General features: G+C 37.6%; 1 protein-coding gene across 5 annotated transcripts in view; it reads right to left on the bottom strand.

Moving 5' to 3' along the window:
- The window catches only part of DYNC2LI1 (dynein cytoplasmic 2 light intermediate chain 1), a 37,880-nt gene that overhangs the window by 8,517 nt on the left and 7,574 nt on the right, over positions 1-21,789 (bottom strand). For 3 of the 5 annotated variants that reach the window (XM_043468448.1, XM_043468451.1, XM_043468449.1), the window contains exons 3-10: positions 17,084-17,118; positions 16,028-16,097; positions 13,609-13,697; positions 7,806-7,992; positions 6,827-6,895; positions 6,145-6,222; positions 2,504-2,580; positions 1,917-1,987 (exon numbers count right to left, since the gene is read on the bottom strand). In XM_043468448.1, the coding sequence (XP_043324383.1) occupies positions 1,917-1,987; positions 2,504-2,580; positions 6,145-6,222; positions 6,827-6,895; positions 7,806-7,992; positions 13,609-13,697; positions 16,028-16,097; positions 17,084-17,118 (676 nt within the window). Of the gene's footprint in view, positions 1-540; positions 1,420-1,916; positions 1,988-2,503; positions 2,581-6,144; positions 6,223-6,826; positions 6,896-7,805; positions 7,993-13,608; positions 13,698-16,027; positions 16,098-17,083; positions 17,119-21,789 lie in introns of those variants that run through there. The other 2 variants (XM_043468452.1, XM_043468450.1) reach the window with 2 other exon arrangements.

The raw sequence follows: 21,789 nt of genomic DNA, 5'->3' as shown, positions 1-21,789 counted from the left end.
GAAAAAAAAAGAGTGGCTATTTTACATTCCCACCAGCAATGTATGAGTGATCAATTGCTTCACATCCCCTCACCATGTAGGTTCAATTTGCATTTCCTTCATGCAATGATATTAAATATCTTTTCATGTGCTTATTTGCCATTATTGTATATCCTTAGTGAAATATCTGGCCATATCTTTTACATATTTTCTAATTGGATTTTTTTTTTTACTGTTATATATTCAAGATACTAGTCCTTTGTAAAGCATGTAGTTCAAAATTTCTCCCAGATTGTAGCATATCTTTTTATTTTTTTCACATGGGATTTTAAGAGCAAAAGTTTTTAACTTTGATGAGGTCCAAGCTCCCTAATTGTTTAAATTCAGTATTTTTCGACCCTTTTCTGACCTCCAACTACTTACAGGGGCAAAAGATTTCCATCAGCATTTCTATCATTACACACAGTGATTCTCACTGCTAATGAAATTAAGTTGGCAATTATAATAATAATTATAAAAATCAGTCTTTATAATCACTCATTAACACCTCTGTTCTTTTCATTCCAATTCAATCTATAATCTCATGACAAAGATCTCTACATTTGAAGTCAACTTCAACATGTAAGAGTAATTGGGGGTGGGAAAAAAGAAAACCACTGTCCATTAGTGTTAAAACCAAACTATGTCAACCCCAGAGTACAGAGTTGCTAGGCCCCAAAATCTCTACAATGAAATTACTTCTGTGAGAAGACAGGGAGCTTGATCATATAAACTCTTTTTTTTTTTTCCTTTTTTTTTTCCCTTTCTTCCCCTTGGCTGCTCTCAGGCTTGGAGAAAAAGCTTGCAGCATTCCAGGCCTCTGCTGCTCTGAATCCTCCCCCACATCCGACCCTCCCACCTTTTCCTAATGTCTCTCTAGCAAGCCCAGCGCCCACTGAAGAAGGTAAATTAGTGCCTAGTAATTGGTACAAAAGCATTTTCTGTTTCTATGCAACAGACGCAAAAAGGAGGGGCAAAGGGAAGGAAAAAACCTCACAGATGGTTAAAAAGGGAAAGAAATGGGATCCTCTGCAGTGGTCTTTGAGCGGTGCTGTCTCTCGCTCCGCCCTACTTTTTGTTGGGAAGTTAGTAACAGGCCTAAGCCCAACTCAGAGCGCTTGGTGGCAGTTGTTAGTATCAAAAGAATAGAATTTGGAGGTTGGAAGTGACTTTGAGAGGTCATCGCATCCATCATTTTGTCTGTAAAAAAGTACACTTTTTTACACTTTCAGATGGACCGGGATCGTTCCGTAGAAGCACTGGGGGGCTATGGAGGGTTTGGAAAAACAGCACCAAGGTTCAAAGGCTGGCTCTCTGCCTGAGCAGGCTCCTGGAGCCTCAGCTTGCTCAGCAACACAGTGAGTCCATATAAACTCTTGAAATTTCTTTTGCTTCGTGAGTCTAGGGATAAGGATAGGAAACATCCCATTAGATGAAGTATTTACATAACAATTAAGGCATACCTAGTTAACGCAACTGTTCTTTTGAGTTATTCCAACACTTGAATCTCTTATATTTTTCATCATTGCTTATAATATATATAGCTTTGAATTTCCTGACTGCTTTATCCTTCTGATTTTCTTCTAAACCCAAGGAGCTAAAATTTAAAAGTACCTGGAAATCAGTGAGGGAAAGAAAGTAGATGCAAATTTTTTTAGTGGTATTGAGATCAGAAATCAGTTGCTCATGTGCCAACATCCCTTTCATCACAAATATGTCAATGTGATGCATTCTGCATCAATACAATGTATACAAATAAATACACAAGACATAACAGTAACAATGAAATCAGAAATGGTGGTTAGGGTTGGGAGATGTTGGAGATGAAGTGAACAGGCAGTAGGATAAAATCAATAAGCAATTAAAACAAATGGAACAATCTTAATAAGTTCACCAACCTATCTGACTTAAAGAATCCAATCCTGCTGTGATAAACAGAGGTTTATTCTGATCCACACATATTGATTTGCTACATGGATAAGAAGAAAAAAGAATCTAATTTAGTTTAGCAATCAAATATCCTGCCATTCCCTACTGTACATACAAGAGCCAAGTTTTATATCTAGCCTCTATGAGAGCATTTCTCAAAATGAATGAATGATTATTAACATAACCGATTCAAAAAATAAAGTATAGAGCTAATAAAGGTATTATAGGAGAAAAAAAAGACCCAAACTACCTCAAATCAAAACCAAGAAAGATAGCAAGGTTAAGAAAAATACTAAGTAACAGGATCAAGGAAACAAGTATAATAGTATGATTATTTTATTCTAGTTTCCAACTATTATATAACATTTTAGTTGTAAAATATGATAAATATTTAAACAATATAAGAAGCAAGAGATAACATGAAATTATCTAAGAACAGTCATCTGAGGCATTTTTCCCAGTCAAGAAACAAGAGACTTGTGAGAACAATAATCAGATGAGAGAATACCAAAAAAAAAAAAAAGTAAAAAGATATTAACAAATATTTTAATGGTACCTTTTGTCGATGCCAAATGCCAATTGGTTAATAACTCCACGTATTTTTAGTAACAGAGCTTCTGATTTACTGGTAAACTAAAAAGAAAAAAATCAGGACAATAAATTACATGCTTGCTTTCAAATCACAGAAAGAGGTAAAATGAACATGGCTTTCAACAAGTACAGACTGCAGAGAGAATTACTATTTATCTGCCCAACAAAATCTTGTGTTTGAGTAAGCAAAACAAAACCTGAATAAAGGAAAAGAAAGAAATATTGATAAATTTGTTTTAATTCTTCAAATTTCATGAGTGCATCATGTATTTATTGTATGGACTTGTGTTTATGCACTAATCATTTCAGCTACTCCCACAAATGGACCGTAAGCATTACCAAAATGCAATCTGGTTGGTTAAAAAATAGGAGGTATGTATCATAAATAACTTTTCCATCCAAAGGCATACTGCTGTCTTCAAAGCAGTTAATGTGGGATCTGCAGACTAGTCTAACAATACTGATACTCACTAAAACAACTTTAAAACGGCTCTTCAGATTTGCCTTTAGAGTTTGCAAAGTAAGCTACTGACTATTCTCAGTGGTGGTCTATAACGAAGTGATCATAACCAGAATATTTTATAAGAATGAAGCTGCATGGGTACTATTAATCATTAAGCTGAGAAACCAGATGAAAACCAGGACATATGGTTACCTTACAGAACCTTTTAAGACTAATTTTGAATGTCTGGAAATACCAAGGTCACCCAGACAAATCAGAATGACTAAGATGTATGAAAGTAGGAAAAACAATCTTGAACCAAAATGAAATGTAATTATAAAGTAAAGAGATCAGTGTTCAGCTTAAGATTCGTTCAAGACCTGGGTTTGATCCCTGGGTTGGGAAGATCCCCTGGAGAAGGGAAAGGCTACTCACTCCAGTATTCTGGCCTGGAGAATTCCACAGTCCATGGAGGGTCGCAAAGAGCCGTACACAACTGAGCGACTTTCACTTTCACTTTTCAGATTAAGAACAGGCTCCCAGGGAAAGGGCTTCCCTGGTGGCTCAGACCTGGGTTCAATTCCTGGATTGGAAGATCCTCTGGAGAAGGGACTGGCAACCCACTCCAGTATTCTTGTCTGGAAACTTTCATGGACAGAGGAACCTGGCAGGCTACAGTCCATGGGATCAGAAAGAGTTGGACACGACTGAGCAACTAACACTTAACTTCCCAGGGGGAAACTATTCAAGGGAGAACACTCATGTGAATATACAAGATTTGATACATTTTAAAAATTGAAACAACTTTATGCTTCTATTGAGACAATATGCTAATATGAAAACCTCAGCTGAATTTTAAAAACACAACTTTTTTATCATCATCATTGTATTCTCTATTATGTTCCCTATATGGTGAGGAAAAAACCTCATCACAAGTGTATTTCATAGGACTGCAGGACTGGGAGGACATGAGAAGTTTTTCTAACTCAACCCCATCCCCACCCCTATCTGTTGCACCAATTGCCTTGAAAACATCCTCCACAAATATATGTAGAGTTCTACTTACGAACTCAATGCCTGGGAATTCATGATCTCCAAAAGCAACTCGTTCCATTTTCAGATAATGGCAGTATTAGAAATTTTTTTCTTAATTTGAACTAAACCCCACTGATTCCTTGTTCTTGACTCTAAGAAAACATACATTTTAACCCCTTTCCCATGGATCAGTCCTTCAAATACTTAAAGACTGTTATCACATTCCAAATGCCAGAATATCATTTTATGCTGTTGCTCATTTATCATAATTTTAAGTCCCCTACCATCCGGGGGGCTCTCCACTGAATCTGGTCCTACTTACCAATGTTTTTCTCGTTTTTGTTTTTTATTAACTTGATCATATTGCTCATATTACTGAATTAGTATTCTTGACTGAATTATAAAGGATAAATTATGTTTTTAAAAAAACAAAACAAAACTGCTGCATATCACTGAACCTTGGAAAGCAGTAAGTACCAAAGTCTGGACTCTAGGGTCACAGCGGAAGTGAAACTGAAAGGTGGGGCTTTGTTAGCTCTGACCAGCTCTCTTCTTGATTTGGGAAGCTAGAAAAGCTGTATGGTTTCCATGGTGGTCCAGAGTGCTCTTCTAAACCCAACCTCTGATTTACTGAGAGCGGAGATGAAAGATTCTCAGATCCTTTCCCTAGTCCCTGGACTTCTAGGGTCTTGTGAGCCATGATTAATTGCAGGTCTGCTGTGGCCTGGGTTGATCTGACTTCACCTATTATTGCATTCTTACTGATAAGACCAGACTGGGCACTGATGGATCATCAAAAGTGATCTGTTTCTAAACAAAGAGAGGGATTTTCCTCAGCTGACTAAACAGAAGGAAATGTGGAGCTTTATCTAGAAGCGAAAGTAAGAAACTACAAGATCCATGGTCTGCTTCTGTACTTTGAATTCTCCATATCTTTGCAAAACAGTAAAGAATATTTCTGTGGTTGCCAAGGCAGAGTAGACAGGGTGAGGGAAAGTTGGATTGCAAGTCTGGGAATAGCAGATGCAAACTATTATATACAGAATGGATAAACAAGGTCTTGTTGTATAGCACAGGGAACCATATCCACTATCCTGTAATAAACCATAATGGGAAAAAATATGAAAAATAATTTTTTAAAAAAGAATATTTCCGAAATACTTTGTCAACCTAATATGCAAGTAGGTAGATACAGTACAAACATAAAAGGTAATGATTTTTAAGAAAATACATAATAAAATGTATTTGGAGTATTCTGGAAAGTATAAGAATTTTAAATACAGATCATACTTATTACTTTCAGCCTTAATAACTAGCCATGAAAGCTGGGGACTAGGCCATGTTGTCTATAGGTTCCTCTGAGCACTTTGATTTAGAGGGCAAAAGACAGCATTCAAATGGGAGGAATTTTTTTAAAAATAAAAATGCTTTTATATTTTATTGCATTAGAGGATATCTCGCAACATTTGGTCCTGCTGTGGAAGATAATGTTAACAGTTACAAGAACCAGCCTTTATTGAGATTTGTGTCAGGCCCTGTGCTAAGGGTTTCAGGTGTATTCCTGCTACTAACCCTCACAACAACCCTATGAAGGTAGGACTATTTTTGTCCATTTTACCCTGGAGGAGACTAAGGCTTCAGTGAGGTTAAGTGACTTATCTGAGACCCCATATCTAGTAAATGGTTGCCCTGAGATTTGAATCCAGGCAGCATGACTCCCAAGTTCATTATTTTTAACCTCTACAACAAATAGCATTTTTAAAGCTTTTTTTGAAAAAAAAAAAAAAAGTTAGTCTTTTTTCTTTTAAGTGAATATAGATTCTAATTCTTAAAGGAAAATTAAAAGATGAATAGATAAATAACCAATTTATCTCTAAGACAATGGGGATTTATGGCTATTAAAAATGTAGAACTTTCACTTCAAGGAAATGGTAGGCTATCTAGCAATGTGTGTTCCAGAAATACATTATAAAAGCTCTGAGCAAGAGGCTTTGAGGGCAATGGGAATGGAAAGGAGAGAATGACATGCATTAGTAAAAGCATCCACATTCATTATTGTGCACCAAGCTGGTAATCTTTCCAAATTTGTTACTGTCTGTTCAAACCCAAAGGATAGGAAACATACAAACCATTAATGATGCTCCATAATAATGTGCAACAAATCGAAGTGTCTTGCATATTACCTTCCTCTTCTCAGAGTCAAAATCCTGAAGACGTATGTTATTAAAAAGAAAAAAGTTGAGAGAACTAGTATCTGTAGCAGAAAAGTACAAATTATTAAATACAGAAATAGATTTTTTTCTTCTTTATTTTTTGAAATGTACCTTGAGTAGGATTCCATTACCTTGGCATTTGGTTCTGTAGAAGCTGAACAATAGCTACAGCCTTCTAGAGCTACACTGTCAGATCTTTCCTTGTTTAAACACTTAGCTCAATAGAATTTAGATACAAGCACACATTTTATCAAGTGGAATACCCCAAGGATTCTCTGACAAGCAAAGATAAGAAGAAACCAATTTTCTACTTTCTTCAATTTAAAAGTTGGGACATAAGTCCTGTCCCTTGGAGACTGGACTGGATTCAGTTTCTAAATCTTCTGCCTTATCCCCATCATGTCACTGTATTTATTGTTCTTCACCTATTTTCTCTTTCCCAGCTATATTCTCTTTTCCAAAATCTTTAAGATGTGTGACTCCTTGACTTCTCCCCTGCCCCGAGTCATTTTTCTCATTTCATTATTACTTTTGTTTCTCTCCTATAAAGGCTAGGCAAGCGTGTACAACAAGCTCAACTAGAAGTGGAAGAGCTCACCTGAAAAATATCGTATTTACTTCCGATTATGACCAGAGGAATTGGAAATGGGTCAATTAATTCACGATCCTGTTAACAAACATATTTCATTGATTCACTGTAATTGTTTACTACTATGTATTCAGCAATTTCTACGACTTAGGTCATTTTAAATCTGCCCATAGTGTTAACATTGTTGGCTTGACAGAGGTTGCTCCAATATTTAATTTTTGAAGCTACATTTCTCAAGCATAAAACTAGAAGTGACAATTCCCTAAGCTACCATATTTATTCTTCATGTTCTGTTCTTTTATTTTCTTATATATTGCCTTCCTGTTTTTTTTTAAGTTATTTGTATTAACTGTTTGTTATAATAACATTTATACTGCATATATGGGAACCATAACTATCAGTTTTGTTTGATATTCCTTTTGTAAAACACACTCATATAAACTCTGGGCAATATAAAATACCTTTCTTAGTTTTCTAGATGATGACATTTCTGATTGTACATAAAAGACTTGTGTTACCATATTGCAACTTGATAGTTTAATTATCAGATGATAAAAAGATACTGATTATGTGACAGACAATAAATGTATAGAATGACTATAAAGGCTGTTGAACCTCTATTCCTTGCTTAAAACTGTATCCTTATCTGGGTCTTTGCCAGGTGACATTTGTACAACCTGGTTTTGTATCTTCATGTCACAGAGATTATAAAATCAGTATCAAACCACTACTTTAAAACTCTGTTCCTTTTGATTGGTGTAATATGCCATAACAATCACAGTAGATGTCTAACGAGAAGACATATGAAATCTTTTTCCTTGTTTTGCTCTGAGGTTTTATTAAATTGCTGTAATTTTCCAGTGAACAGGTTCATCCACATCAAGTGAATTTCAACTCATGCATAAAAATCTAAAGAAATTGTTTGTGATGTTATCTTTAACTATGTATGGGGCTAAGAATTCCAAGAATAATCCCAGCAGCAACTCACTGGATGGTCCTTCTGCATATTGCTCCACATCTTCTGTCTCATTTCAGAAGCTGCTTTAGAATTCTTCTTCCCCAGTTTCATTATCACTTTATCGACATTAAGTTTTGTGGCTTGCAACAGATTTTCCATGGTGGGCCAAAGGTCACTAGGTTTTGAAAGATCCAAAACAAGGACAATAGAAAATGTCCTAAAGAAATAAAAACATATTTCAAAAAAAAAAAAAGACTCAAAATAATTACCATTTGAAACCCTACTATACTGAAATGTATTCTCTAAGAATAACACTATAAGAAAAAAAAATAGCAATTTTCTAAGAAAAATATGCTGAAATTATAGCCTTATTTATTCCAGTGCTTTTCCCTAGCGATATTTAAGTGTTACAACCAAACTTTTTGTTTGAAATAATAATAATCCAGTCACATAATGTGCAATTGGATCCAACAGTGCCATGTTTAGATTCAGTTTTCCTATGTGTTCCAAAGAAGGGAAGCAAAAATAATAATCACAGCAGCAGCAACAATACAACAATGTGGTGAAAACATTTACTGATGGACCTTGCCTGGAGTCTATATAGCTTATTTCCTCCTAACCCAACAAGACTTCCTAGAAAATGTTACGATGGCCATTTCATGGATTAGAAGTCTGAGGCACAGACTCATATAACTAGTGAACTGTAGAGCTGGTATTTAGACCCAGAGCTTCATGGTTTTCTGCTGTACCTTGCTACCTCTCTGAAAGGCCTTGCTATCTCACTCCAGGCCACCACACACCCCACCACCATGACCATATGCACACAGGCTCACGTTTAAGTATATCAAACATAAATCTAAACTCAGCAACAACAAACAACACAATTTAAAAATGGGCAAAGAACTCAAATACATATTTCTGTATTTAAAGACATACTTATGGCCAATAAACACAGGAAAAGATGTCTGGTATTATCATTAGAGAAATGCAAATCAAAACCACAATGAGATACCACGTCTTGCCCATTAGGATAGCTACAATAAAAAAATAAAAATTAAAAATCCAGAAAATAATAAGTGTTGGAAAGAATAGACAGAAATTGGAACCCTGGGACATTGCCAATGGTAATATAAAAAGCAGAGTAGACAATGTGAAAAGCAGTACAGTGGTTCCTCAAAAAATTATAGGAGGGTCCAGCAATTCCACTTCTGGGTGTTTTGACATCAGGGACACAAACAGGTATTTCTATTCCAATGTGCATAGCAGCGTTATTCACAATTGCAAAAGAGTGGAAACGACCCAAATGTTCATCAATGGGTTAACAGGTAAACAAAATGTGGTCTATAAATACAATGAAATATTATTCAGCCTCAAAAAGTAAGGAAATTTTGACACATGCTACAATATGTATGAATCTTAAAGACATTGTGCTGAGTGAAATAAACTAGACCCAAAAGGATGATTTCATTTACATGAGGAAGCTACAGTAGTCAAGTCATAGAGACAGAAACTAGAATGGTAGTTGCCAAGGGTTGAAAGAGGGGGAAGTAGGAAGTTATTGTTTAATGGGTACAGGTTCCATTTGGGAAGTCGAAACGCTCTGGAGAGGGATGGTGGTGATGGTGGCAAAACAATGTGAATAATACTGAATGTCACTAAACTGTACACTTAAAAATGGCTAAAACGGTGAATTTTATGTTATTTTACAATTAAAAAACAAATATAAATCTAGGAGTATTATAGAGAATGGTCGTAATAAGTCTGTACAGCCATAATCATGGGTCAATATATCTTTGATCAACAGAGCAAACATTCTGCTAGCAGAAATAGCAAGGAATTAAAATATATGCTGGTTATAATATAGTCAAGTTATCTGGGCTTTCCTGGTGACTCAATGCTAAAGAATCTGCCTGTCAAGGCAGGAGATGCAGGTTCAATCCCTGGGCCGGGAAGATCCCCTGGTGAAGGAAATGGCAACCCACTCCAGTATTCTTGCCTGGGAAATCCCATGGAAAGAGGTGCCTAGCGGGCTGCAGTCCATGTGGTCGCAGAAGAGTTGGACAAATTAGTGACTAAGCAAAAACAATTATTTTGTTTAGTTTGACCAAATCCGCTATTTTGTGTAAAGCAAAGCAATAGCTAAATTCTATACTATAGGTCTAAATCCAGAAAGTAGTCTTTTTAGACATTACCTAAGAGTTTCTATAAAGTTATTATGCCATTAAACTGTCTAGCCAACCATATCTTTCATTTGAATAAGCTCAGAAACAGCTTTTCTTAATTATAATGTGTGTGTGTATATACACACACACACACACACACACATATATATACATAAAGGAAACTAATTTTATTTTCAGAGTTTTAGCATGATTAATGTTAAAAAGACCATGGTTTACCTTTTTTTTTTTTTTTTTTTTTACTGTGGTAAAGTATATATAAAGTGTATCATTTTTTCCAAATGAAAATAACTTTGTTTTAATCAAAGGGAAAATGGATTATTCAACTTTTTTCTAAGGTTAAAATTTATGTTTCCACTGCACTGCAAATACTTGTGTTACTTTTGCCTTCATAGCAAATGACAGCTAAAAAGTTTTTTTATAAAACACTACCTCTGAAAACAGGGAAGTGGACCACAGGAAAGGCTCTCTTACAAATTATCTAAGGTCTGTGGAAATGTTCAATGCATCTATAATTATTCTATGAACAGTCACTTTAAAGAAAAACAGTATCTAACAGCATTTGGTAAGGTGGCTGGGCCCTGTCCAACTCAAGGAAATTACATGTCGAATTAATTCCAGTCACAAAACACTCTGTGATTTGCGACTAATGAGGAGTGAAATGTTTTCCATGAATTCGTCCACCACTCAGCAAGCTGCTTTGGACCCAGGCCTGTGGCGCCCCAGCCCTCTGTTCATCACCCTGACCCCTCTTCTCTCCCAAGGCAGGCTCCAGCTGCTCTGGGATTCCACGGAAAGAAGACCAGGAACTCACAGAGCGAGACAGTGAAGAAACTGTGGGAAGATTTGGCTTCCTGCAGAAACCAGAATCTCTACAAGCCCATGAGGTCTAGAGAAGGGAAGTGAGGTAATACAGAAAGGTGATGTGACAACAGGGCCAGAACTGGAGCCAGCTCACAGTCTGGGGAGAGCGGCTCCCAGCCTCTTGACTCCTGTCTGCCTCAGGCCAGGCTGGCCGGCAGCTCTTGTTCCTTCAGCTGCTCCCCGCCCCGTCATCTCCTCTCAGCCACACCACCATGAGCTGCCCTAATTCCCAGGCAGCTTCAATTATTTGTTTCTGTTAAAGGAGGACAAATGAGAACTACACAGCTGTAAAATCCCATGATTCTAAAAAAAATAATGTCGGGGGAAATGGTGGTTTTAAGCGAAAAAGCAAGATCTAAATGTGTATACACAGTATCTCATACCTGTACAAAGTATATCTACAACACTGAAAACACGGAAAGAAATACCTCAGTATGTTGAGAATAGTCCTTTTTCATGGGCTCACAGATGCTTTTACTTTCCATGTACGTTTCACTATTTTTCCAAGTTTTCCTTATGAGCATAAAACATTTTTGTGATAAGTAAAAGACACTAAATTTTATTTCTTTAAAAGAAAAGAAAAATCCCTGGACAAAGAAAGCCAACATTACTAACTAGTTATGGAAAAAAATTATCCTGTTAACAAGAAAAAATTCTAAAGATCTTAATGGTTGAAATTTGACAAATAATTGTCAAGCCCTTTGTATCTGGTCCAGCAGCAATGGTCTGTGTTAAACTCTGACAACAGTAAGATATTTCATATTTTTAAATTCTGTTTTCTTTGGCTAAGATGGGTTCCCAGGAACATTGTGAGAAATGTCACAATTTTCCACATCTGATTTGGCCAACACTTGGGAATCATTCTCAGGAAAACACCACCAAACAGCTTGAGGTTTTCCCCTAGGTTCTTTTTCTTTAAGGTCAGCAAATAGCCAATTTCTTCCTCTTCTAACTCATAAACTTTCACTGCATGAGGTTTCACTGGTGTGTCTGCCTGCTAAATCGCTTCAGTTGTGTCCAACTCTTTGTGACTCTATGGACTTGTAGCCCTCCAGGCTCCCCTGTCCATGGGGATTCTCCAGGCAAGAATACTGGAGTGGGTTGCCATGCCCTTCTCCAGGGGATTTTCTCAACCCAGAGATCTAATCCGTGTCTCTTCTGTCTCCTACACTGGCAGGTGGTTTCTTTACCACCAGCACCACCTGGGAAGCCCCTCAGTGATATTAACATTAGTATTAAATTAGTATTAAATTCAAGTGTGTGTTAGTCACTCAGTCATGTCTGACTCTGTGTGACCCCATGGACTGCAGCCTGCCAGGTTCCTCTGTCCATGGAATTCTCCAGGCAAGAAAGAATACTGGAGGGGGTAGCCATTCCCTTCTGCAGGGGATCTTCCTGACCCAGGGACCAAACCCGGGTCTCCTGTATTGCAGGCACCTGAGCCACCAAGGAAGCCACTTGGTGGCTCAGGAAGCCGTTACTTTAAAGGAGACATAATATCCAGTTGCAGGAAAAACTCAGGGACTGAATTAGCTCATGCTTGGATGGGTATTAAAAAGAAGTGAGTTTTAAAATTTAGTTTTCGAAATAATTTTTTTTCTTTTTGTCAAGTGAATATATTGCCCAAGTGTTATTTGACATATTTTGTTTGTAGGCTTGCAAAATATGTTACTAGTTGGATGCCAACTATCTCACTTCAACACAGGCCAGAACCTTCAGTTCAGTTCAGTTCACTCAGTCATGTCCAACTCTTTGTGACCCCACAGACTGCAGCACGCCAACTCCTGGAGTTTACTCAAACTCATGTCCATTGAGTCGGTGACGCCATTCAACCATCTCATCCTCTATCATCCCCTTCTTCTCCCGCCTTCAATCTTTCCCAGCATCAGGGTCTTTTCCAATGAGTCAGTTCTTTGTATCAGATGGCCAAAGTATTTGAGTTTCAGCTTCACCATCAGTCCTTCCAATGAACACCCAGGACTGATCTCCTTTAGGATGGACTGGTTGGATCTCCTTGCAGCACAAGGGACTCTCAAGAGTCTTCTCCAACACCACAGTTCAAAAGCACCAATTCTTTGGCACTCGGCTTTCTTTATAGTCCAATTCTTACATCCATACATGACTACTGGAAAAGCCATAGCTTTGACTAGACAGACCTTTGTTGGCAAAGTAATGTCTTTGTTTTTTAATATGCTGTCTAGGTTGGTCATAACTTTTCTTCCAAGGAGCAAGCATCTTTTAATTTCATGGCTGCAGTCACCATCTGCAGTGATTTTGGAGCTCAGAAAAACAGTCACTGTTTCCACTGTTTCCCTATCTATTTGCCATGAAGTGATGGGACCAGATGCCATGATCTTAGTTTTCTGAATGTTGAGTTTTAAGCCAACTTTTTCACTCTCCTCTTTTAATTTCATCAAGAGGCTCTTTAGTTCTTCTTCACTTGTGGTGTCATCTGATCTGAGGTTATCGATATTTCTCCCGGCAATCTTGATTCCAGCTTGTGCTTCCATCCAGTCCAGCATTTCTCATGATGTACTCTGCATATAAGTTAAATAAGCAGGGTGACAATATACAGCCTTGACGTACTCCTTACCCGATTTGGAACCAGAACCTTGGTTCTTTGAAAATCTCTGAGAGCAGTACAGTTTAGGCACATAGAAAGGAAGTGAAGGTAAACCTTCAGCAACATAAAACTGTCCCTGTGAATTCTGATTCACAGAAACCTCATGTTCATCCTGTGGCCTCTACTGGATACTTACTAACCACTATTCCTCACTGGCTCCACTTACCGTAAGGTGTCACTTGTGATTGGTATGCTGATTAAATCCAGTAAAGACGTTCCTCCACCTAGCTCCCAAAAGTGAGCAATATCTTTTGGCTGAAAAAACCAGGGTTTTTTTCATATTAATATTCTTTGATGTTTTTACATTTTAAATAGTTCTTATAGTTCATTAGCACCAGCCAGTAATAATTATGGATACAAGATATTACAGTCCTCAAGACCCTTTGTGGCAGTCAAAATTTTCTCCTTTATTGATCCCATCCCTCAAAATACACTAAAACATCTATTCCAAAGAACAAAGATGAAACATTAAGAATATACACAGGTACTAAATGCCCTGATTCTACCCTAATTTAATAGAAGACATTAAACAGCACCCCAACTCTGTAAATATCACAGGTAGCAAACACTCACATTAGAAATAAAATTAACAAATTGAACACATTTGGAATTATCTTTTTGAAAATAGTTATAATTTTAGGTAGAAATAAAACAACTGGACAGGAAAACATCCTAATTGAGGGAGAAGACAGAAGCTCACACAATAAATCAGACATAAAGACAAGACAAGAGGAAACGGGGAGAAGAGATAGCAGTCTGGCCTGCAGATCAGGATTGACCGGGCAGAAGCATAAGCAGCTGGTCTGGGCCTGACATCCCTGGGGACAGGGACAGGCTGGCACTGGCAATACAAGCGGTAGGTGGGGGGACAAGGACTCTCTACAACTGCTTCCCTTTCCAGAGAACTCAAACTATAGGGGGACTAAAAGGGCTGGGCAGCCACGTAGCTTGGAAAAAAGACCATCTATTCCATGGCAACTGTCCTAGACTGTGGCTAGCTGAAGGCATTTCTCCTTCCAGCCAGATACTGATAGCCTTCAAGATATTACGATTGCTTGAGGAGCTGATAAAGCTCTTCCGTTTAGAACTCTTAGGAGACCTTCAATCTGAGAAAGATGTGACTCTTCTAGAATGAATACAGAAAAGCCCAACTTGATAGCGTAAAGTTTAGCAGAAACAAACAGGTGAAAAAGAAATCACATGAGTTTTTATGTGCCCAATACTATGAACTTGGAAGAGGCAGATGGTCATTACAGCAGTTTTAGATAAATATATTTTGATTTTTGACAGGTTATCATCTCAACTACTGAAACTGTTTTGCAATTGGTATTTGAATCTCTAATGTTTGTGAGGAAAAATAAGTTTTCAATGGAAAATCTCCTTTGATTCACAACTGGATGAAGAAAAGCTTTTAGAGCTTTTCTCAAAAGTTAAGCTTATGAAAGTTAACTCAGAGTCTCCCAAAACAAGGATAAGCCTATTTCTAGGCTTATCACTCATGCAAAAATTTATGTGATTCACAAAAATAAAGTTCTCCCACATCTCAATATATTGTTTTTTCTTTTCAATTCCATAGTTTTAATAACCAAGTTGCACTGGTGAATCCAGGAAGCAGCAACAGCCAATTTTAACTCTATATACTGTCTAATGATCAAACACTTAGATTGGATCAATCTATAAAAATTTGCCTGTGTTATGGGAGTTATTGAGCCCCTGGTGGCTCAGAGGTTAAAGCGTCTGCCTCCAATGTGGGAGACCTGGGTTCAATCCCTGGGTCGGGAAGATCCCCTGGAGAAGGAAATGGTAACCCACTCCAGTATTCTTGCCTGGAGAATCCCATGGATGGAGGAGCCTGGTAGGCTACAGTCCACGGGGTTGCAAAGAGTCAGACACGACTGAGCGACTTCACTTCACTTCATGGGAGTTACAGGAGATATGGGACCTTCTTTATTCTAGACTGTTCTCCATACACCTAACTTTAAGAAATGACCTCTTCCTTATGGGAACACCAAAAGAGAATTCTACTTAGAATTTTTTATTCTCCTAACATACACTATAAACTTTCCCTCTATCCTGAACAATTTCTAACTCTCCCCTACAGATAAACCAACAGAAGTGAAAATAGGATTATGGCCAGTTAGGGCCTGTGGTCTCAAATAGGATTACCAACTTTAAGATGTATTTGTAAAACTGCTAATAATTTGGATTTTAAGCAGTATATTTTCGTAAATATCCAACAGGTCAAATGTATATTTTTAGCAGATTTTTTTGGGGGGAGACAAGATAACTCACAATGTTATTCTCATTTGAAAGAAGAAAATATGCCCAAAGCCTGTACACTGAAGTTACAGGGTAATCCTATTCAAGCATCTTAAGACATGACAAATGAGAAGGCCAAAATATTTTCACAGTTTGGGTGGCTTCCTCTGTGCTGAGTTGCATTTGACTTTAAAAGTATTACATAGCTAGGAAGTGTACTCCTGGATATGTTTATTGATTGTGGAAAAGATGGGAAATGTAAAACAATGTCAGCATCCTTACTTCTCCACACAGGTGTAGAGCAACATCACCAAAAAGACACTCACTGTGTTATGTCCCTTTGCTCTTCTTCCATATGTATATTCCAAAGCTAAGGTTGGTTTTGGTGGCTCATCCCTGTACAGTGAAGACAAGTATTATTACCATCATTTTCTTAAGCTATCATCGTACCTTATTTTTGCTTCTTAAGAACTGTATTAGCAGAGAAGTTACGCTGTGTTTAACACATTGAGATAAAAATGATTAAGAATTTATACAAAAATTAAATAAGCCTTCAAAAAAAACATCTTAACAGACTTCAGTAGCAACTGCAGAGGTGAGTAATGGCACCTGCATGGAGTGGCAGCGCCTAGTGACACCATTCGGGGAGCAGAGAAGGAGCTGGCAGTGTTGGTGGCTGTGTCAGGGCATAAGTCCTCTGCATCCAGGCCACGTGGGAAGCAAAGACAGTAGGTTCATGCTCAGCCTCCATGTGCGAAAGCTTGGGAACCTAATGACTATCAATTTAATGGAGACACCAATAAAAGATTTTTTATACAGTTCTCAACTGAAATCATAGCTGAAACCTGGGCATCATTTAGCTAATGAGAGCTGCAAACCAAGAAGACTTTCCTTACCAACTTCCTCAAACACCTTAACCTTACCTTAACCTGGTGGCATGCTTCCACGGCAAAGAAGGCTAGGAAGTACATAAAACAAATGGCAACATGTACAGTTTGATGACCAATAACGTGCTTCAAAAGCATACCCATGAGCAATTCTAAGATTATAATGTTCAAACAATCATGAACTAGATAAAATTTAAAAAGTTTAAATATCAGAGTAGCATAGCCAAAACAAGTAAGTACTATCTATTACAGATTGAGTAATTATGTTAATTTCTTCCCCCAAATAAGGAAATCCATTATTAATCCTATATAATTTTTTTCTGCTTATTGTTGGTTTCATCTTTAAAGGAAGATTGTAAAAGCCATAATATGGACTCACAAGAATTAGAATATTTTGTTTAGGTCACAAAATGGAAATATGTCTTTTAGATTCTAACTTGCCTTACACAACAAGAATAAGCAAAAATGTATTCTAAAGTTTAATATAACACTTACCTGTCAAGACACCTTAGAATAATAGTAGTCTTTCCCTAGAAATTCAAAATGAAAGAATACTGTGTTACTGTCATCCACATGTAAAATTTTATTATTGTTCATAATTGTGGCCCAAAATAGCTTTTAATCACTTGAATGATAAATTACCTGGAAACTAGAAACTTTCAGAATTGCTCCTAAGTTTGATAAGTGGAAAAAGTTAACTGTCAACTTTCCATCAGAGTGTAACTACACTGCTATTATTATAATTATAAAGTACCACAGATGACAAATACTAGAAAATCAAACCTCATTTTAGTGGTCAACTTGGCAGCTGTCTTAAATTTTCTCTCTACTCGTTAATGCTAATTACTGGTTAAGCTGATGATTAGTGTCTTCTGAAATGTTTTAATTCCAATTTGTTGAAGTGGAAATAAAAAAGGATAACACACAAATATAGGACATGTTGAAGACATATTCCAAGTAAGCAATCCAGATTCCAGGTTAGAATACTTTTTTTGGTTTGTCTTATTTCTAGAAGATGTACTTTAAAATTCTTTTTAGGAGTCAGGAAATAGAGGTTCTGGTCCCATCTCAGCCACTAATCATGAGACTTAACCTCACATCTGAGCCAGCGACTGGTTTAGTGGTTTAAGTCATTGTTTCGTTTTTTTTTTTTCAACAGTGAAGCTTTACTTTTTTAAGACAATCTTTTCCAGGAATCTAAATAAAAGAGCAGCAGGGAAAGTTTACAAAAGGAGACCTTTAGGATTCAAAGAAAGCAGTTTAGAAAACTCTGGACTACCAAAAACACGGATTATTTCACTATATATATGTTTTTTAAAGCCAAGGAACCTACAATACTTACCCCAAAAAAGATAAATCGTGACTCCAAATTACATCTGGGCTATGATTAAATTGAATGACTTTTTTGGTAGTAAGATATATAAATAAATAATTGGAATAGTACTAAAATACATAATTGAAAGATATTTATTGGTAGGTGTTATATCAAAGTGAAAGACCAGAAACAATCTAAAATTTCCAAATAGGGGACTGACTAAATTATGACCATCAATATAATGAATAACATGCAGATCGTAGGAATAGACATACTGACCTAAATCAAATCCCTTACGATTATACAGTGGAAGTGAGAAACAGATTTAAGGGACTAGATCTGATAGACAGAGTGCCTGATGAACTATGGGTGGAAGTTTGTGACACTGTACAGCAGACAGGGATCAAGACCATCCCCAAGAAAAAGAAATGCAAAAAAGCAAAATGACTATCTGAGGAGGCCTTACAAATAGCTGTAAAGGGAGAGAAGCAAAAAGCAAAGGAGGAAAGGAAAGATATTCCCATTTGAATGCAGAGTTCCAAAGAATAGCATGGAGAGATAAGAAAGCCTTCCTCAGTGATCAATGCAAAGAAATAGGTGAAAACAACAGAATGGGAAAGATTGGAGATCTCTTCAAGAAAATTAGAGATACCAAGGGAACATTTCATGCAAAGATGGGCTCAATAAAGGACAGAAATGGTATGGACCTAACAGAAGCAGAAGATATTAAGAAGAGGTGGCAAGAATACACAGAACTATACAGAAAAGATCCTCATGACCCAGATAATCACAATGGTGTGATCACTCACCTACAGCCAGACATCCTGGAATGTGAAGTCAAGTGAGCCTTAGGAAGCATCACCATGAACAAAGCTAGTGGATGTGATGGAATTTCAGTTGAGCTATTTCAAATCCTAAAAGATGATGCTGTGAAAGTGCTGCACTCAATATGCCAGCAAATGTGGAAAACTCAGCAGTGGCCACAGGACTGGAAAAGGTCAGTTTTCATTCCAATCCCAAAGAAAGGCAACACCAAAGAATGCTCAAACTACTGCACAATTGCACTCATCTCACACGCTAGTAAAGTAACTAATGCTCAAAATTCTCCAAGCCAGGCTTCAGCAGTACGTGAACCATGAACCTTCAGATGTTCAAGCTGGATTTAGAAAAGGTAGAGGAACCAGAGGTCAAATTGCTAACATCCACTGGATGATCAAAAAGCAAAAGAGTTCCAGAAAAACATCTATTTCTGCTTTATTGACTATGCCAAAGCCTTTGACTGTGTGGATCACAATAAACTGTAGAAAATTCTGAAAGAGATGGGAATACCAGACCACCTGACCTGCCTCTTGAGAAATCTGTATGCAGGTTAGGAAGCAATAGTTAGAACTGGACATGGAACAACAGACTGGTTCCAAACAGGAAAATGAGTACATCAAGGCTGTATGTTGTCACCCTGCTTATTTAACTTATATGCAGAGTACATCATGAGAAACGCTGGCCTGGATGAAGCACAAGCTGGAATCAAGATTGCCGGGAGAAATATCAATAACTTCAGATATGCAGATGACACCACCCTTATGGCAGAAAGTGAAGAAGAACTAAAGAGCCTCTTGATGAAAGTGAAAGAGAAGAGTGAAAAAGTTGGCTTAAAACTCATCATTCAGAAAACTAAGATCATGGCATCTAGTCCCATCACTTCATGGCGAATAGATGGGGAAACAGTGGAAACAGTGGCTGACTTTATTTTTTTGGGCTCCAAAATCACTGCAAATGATGACTGCAGCCATGAAATTATAAGACTCTTGTTCCCTGGAAGAAAAGTTATGACCAACCTACACAGCATATTAAGAAGCAGAGACATTACTTTGCCAACAAAGGTCCATCTGGTCAAGGCTATGGTTTTTCCAGTAGCCATGTATGGATGTGAGAGTTTGACTATAAAGAAAGCTGAGTGCTGAAGAACTGATGCTTTTGAACTGTGGTGTTGGAGAAGACTCTTGAGAGTCCCTTGGACTGCAAGGAGATCCAACCAGTCCATCCTAAAGGAAATGAGTCCTGGGTGTTCATTGGAAGGACTGATGTTGAAGCTGACGCTCCAATACTTTGGCCATCTGATGTGAAGAACTGACTCATCTGAAAAGACCCTGATGCTGGGAAAGATTGAAGGTAGGAGGAAAAGGGGACAACAGAGGATGAGATGGTTGGATGGCATCACCAACTCAATGGAGATGAGTTTGAGTAAACTCCAGGAGTTGGTGATAGACAGGGAGGCCTGGCGTGCTGTGGTCCATTAGGTTGTGAAGAGTCGGACACGACTGAGCGACTGAACTGAACTGAATTGAACCGAGACACATTGACACGGTAAGACATACATAATAGATTACCATGACCCTATTTTCACTTAAAAATCATCTCTTCCTTGAGATGCATATACATACACATACAGATAGAGAAACAAACAGAAATCCAGAGAGACATCACATGTTTAATAATTGAATGTTTCCATGTGATAACTTTATAGGTAATTTATTTTCTAAAGAAAATCAGGATTTTCTAAATATCCTACACTTTATGTGTATCACATGTAGTGTATTTTTAACTTTTTAAAATAATGAGGGCTATGACACCTAAAAATTAATGTATTCAATGTGCAGGAAAGTATACAGAATTATTGTATTTTAGAATTTGTAGGAATCTTATATAATATTTAGCCAATCTTCTCAAATTCTCATGGTTCCATAGCAGTGATTTAAATTATTTTTATTATAATTTCGTATAAATGTGTAAGACTACCTGGTGGAATTTCAAATAAAAATAAACTCAACTCTGGGCACTGAAATCAGTTTTCAGGTTATCATTAAAATAACAATCCAAATTTTAAAAATTCACTAGTAAACTGTTGCCCTTTGAGAAGGCATCCACAGACTCCTGGGTTTCCAAGTCCAAGAAGCACTGACATAGTACAAGCTTACTGAACAACTATTAAAATGAATCCCACATTCCCTTCCACTACGTCCATCACAGAAGAAGTCCAGCCTTCTTCTGACTTGACATCCTTGCAACTCTAATTCCATAATCCTCTACATATCCCTTCATCTGGCATAATAATCTCCTCCCTTCTAAGATCCAGCTGCCCTGAATCCTCAACTTCTTCAAAACATTCTGCTTGTTGACCTGCACTAACATATGACTATCTCTTGACCACTTCCTCTGCAGTCCTATTAAAGGCTATTTATTCTTCATCACCACACATACTTCAGGGCCCTCCCCACTCTCCAGTGCCACCTATAGGCAATTACTCTACTCCTCTCCTCTTGCAGGAATCTCAAGAGGCTTGTATCAGCCTACCCTCTGGGTTGTCATCTCTTCCGGCTCAGTCTGCCTTCCCCTCTCAGCTACTGTCATCAGTTTTGTTCACTTCACCCCTACATGGGCATGGGCAACCCACCTAAGACCCCGACCTCAGGGTGCCCTTTGCCTCAAGAGACTCTGTCCTTCACTCCAGTTCTGCTACATGTCACTTTCGGGGTTCTATCTTGAACCATTTCACTACTGGAAACTGTACCACTTCCAAAATCACATGCACAAGCAACACATTCTCTAAGCATTTTTTTCAGAACTTTACTTTACTTTTCTCAGCTTTACTGAGAGGCCTCCAAAGTCCATGTGTCCTTCTGGGACACAGGCCAGACACAGAAGCGTGCTCTGGCTACCTGGGCACTGACGCTGGCTGGTAAAGATGTAGCCTCATTGACACAGAAGTTAGATCCTGACTAACTTCTGCTAACATGCCTTTAACACGCCCTTAGGTAAACACATGAAGCACAAAAATAAAATAGTATCATATATACTACAACTCTATTATATATATATGCTGCTGCTG

The sequence above is a fragment of the Cervus canadensis genome, chromosome 5, assembly GCF_019320065.1.
Source record: "Cervus canadensis isolate Bull #8, Minnesota chromosome 5, ASM1932006v1, whole genome shotgun sequence".
Taxonomy (NCBI): domain Eukaryota; kingdom Metazoa; phylum Chordata; class Mammalia; order Artiodactyla; family Cervidae; genus Cervus; species Cervus canadensis.
Note: the sequence above shows the minus strand (reverse complement) of the source record. Positions and strands in the feature narration are given on the sequence as shown.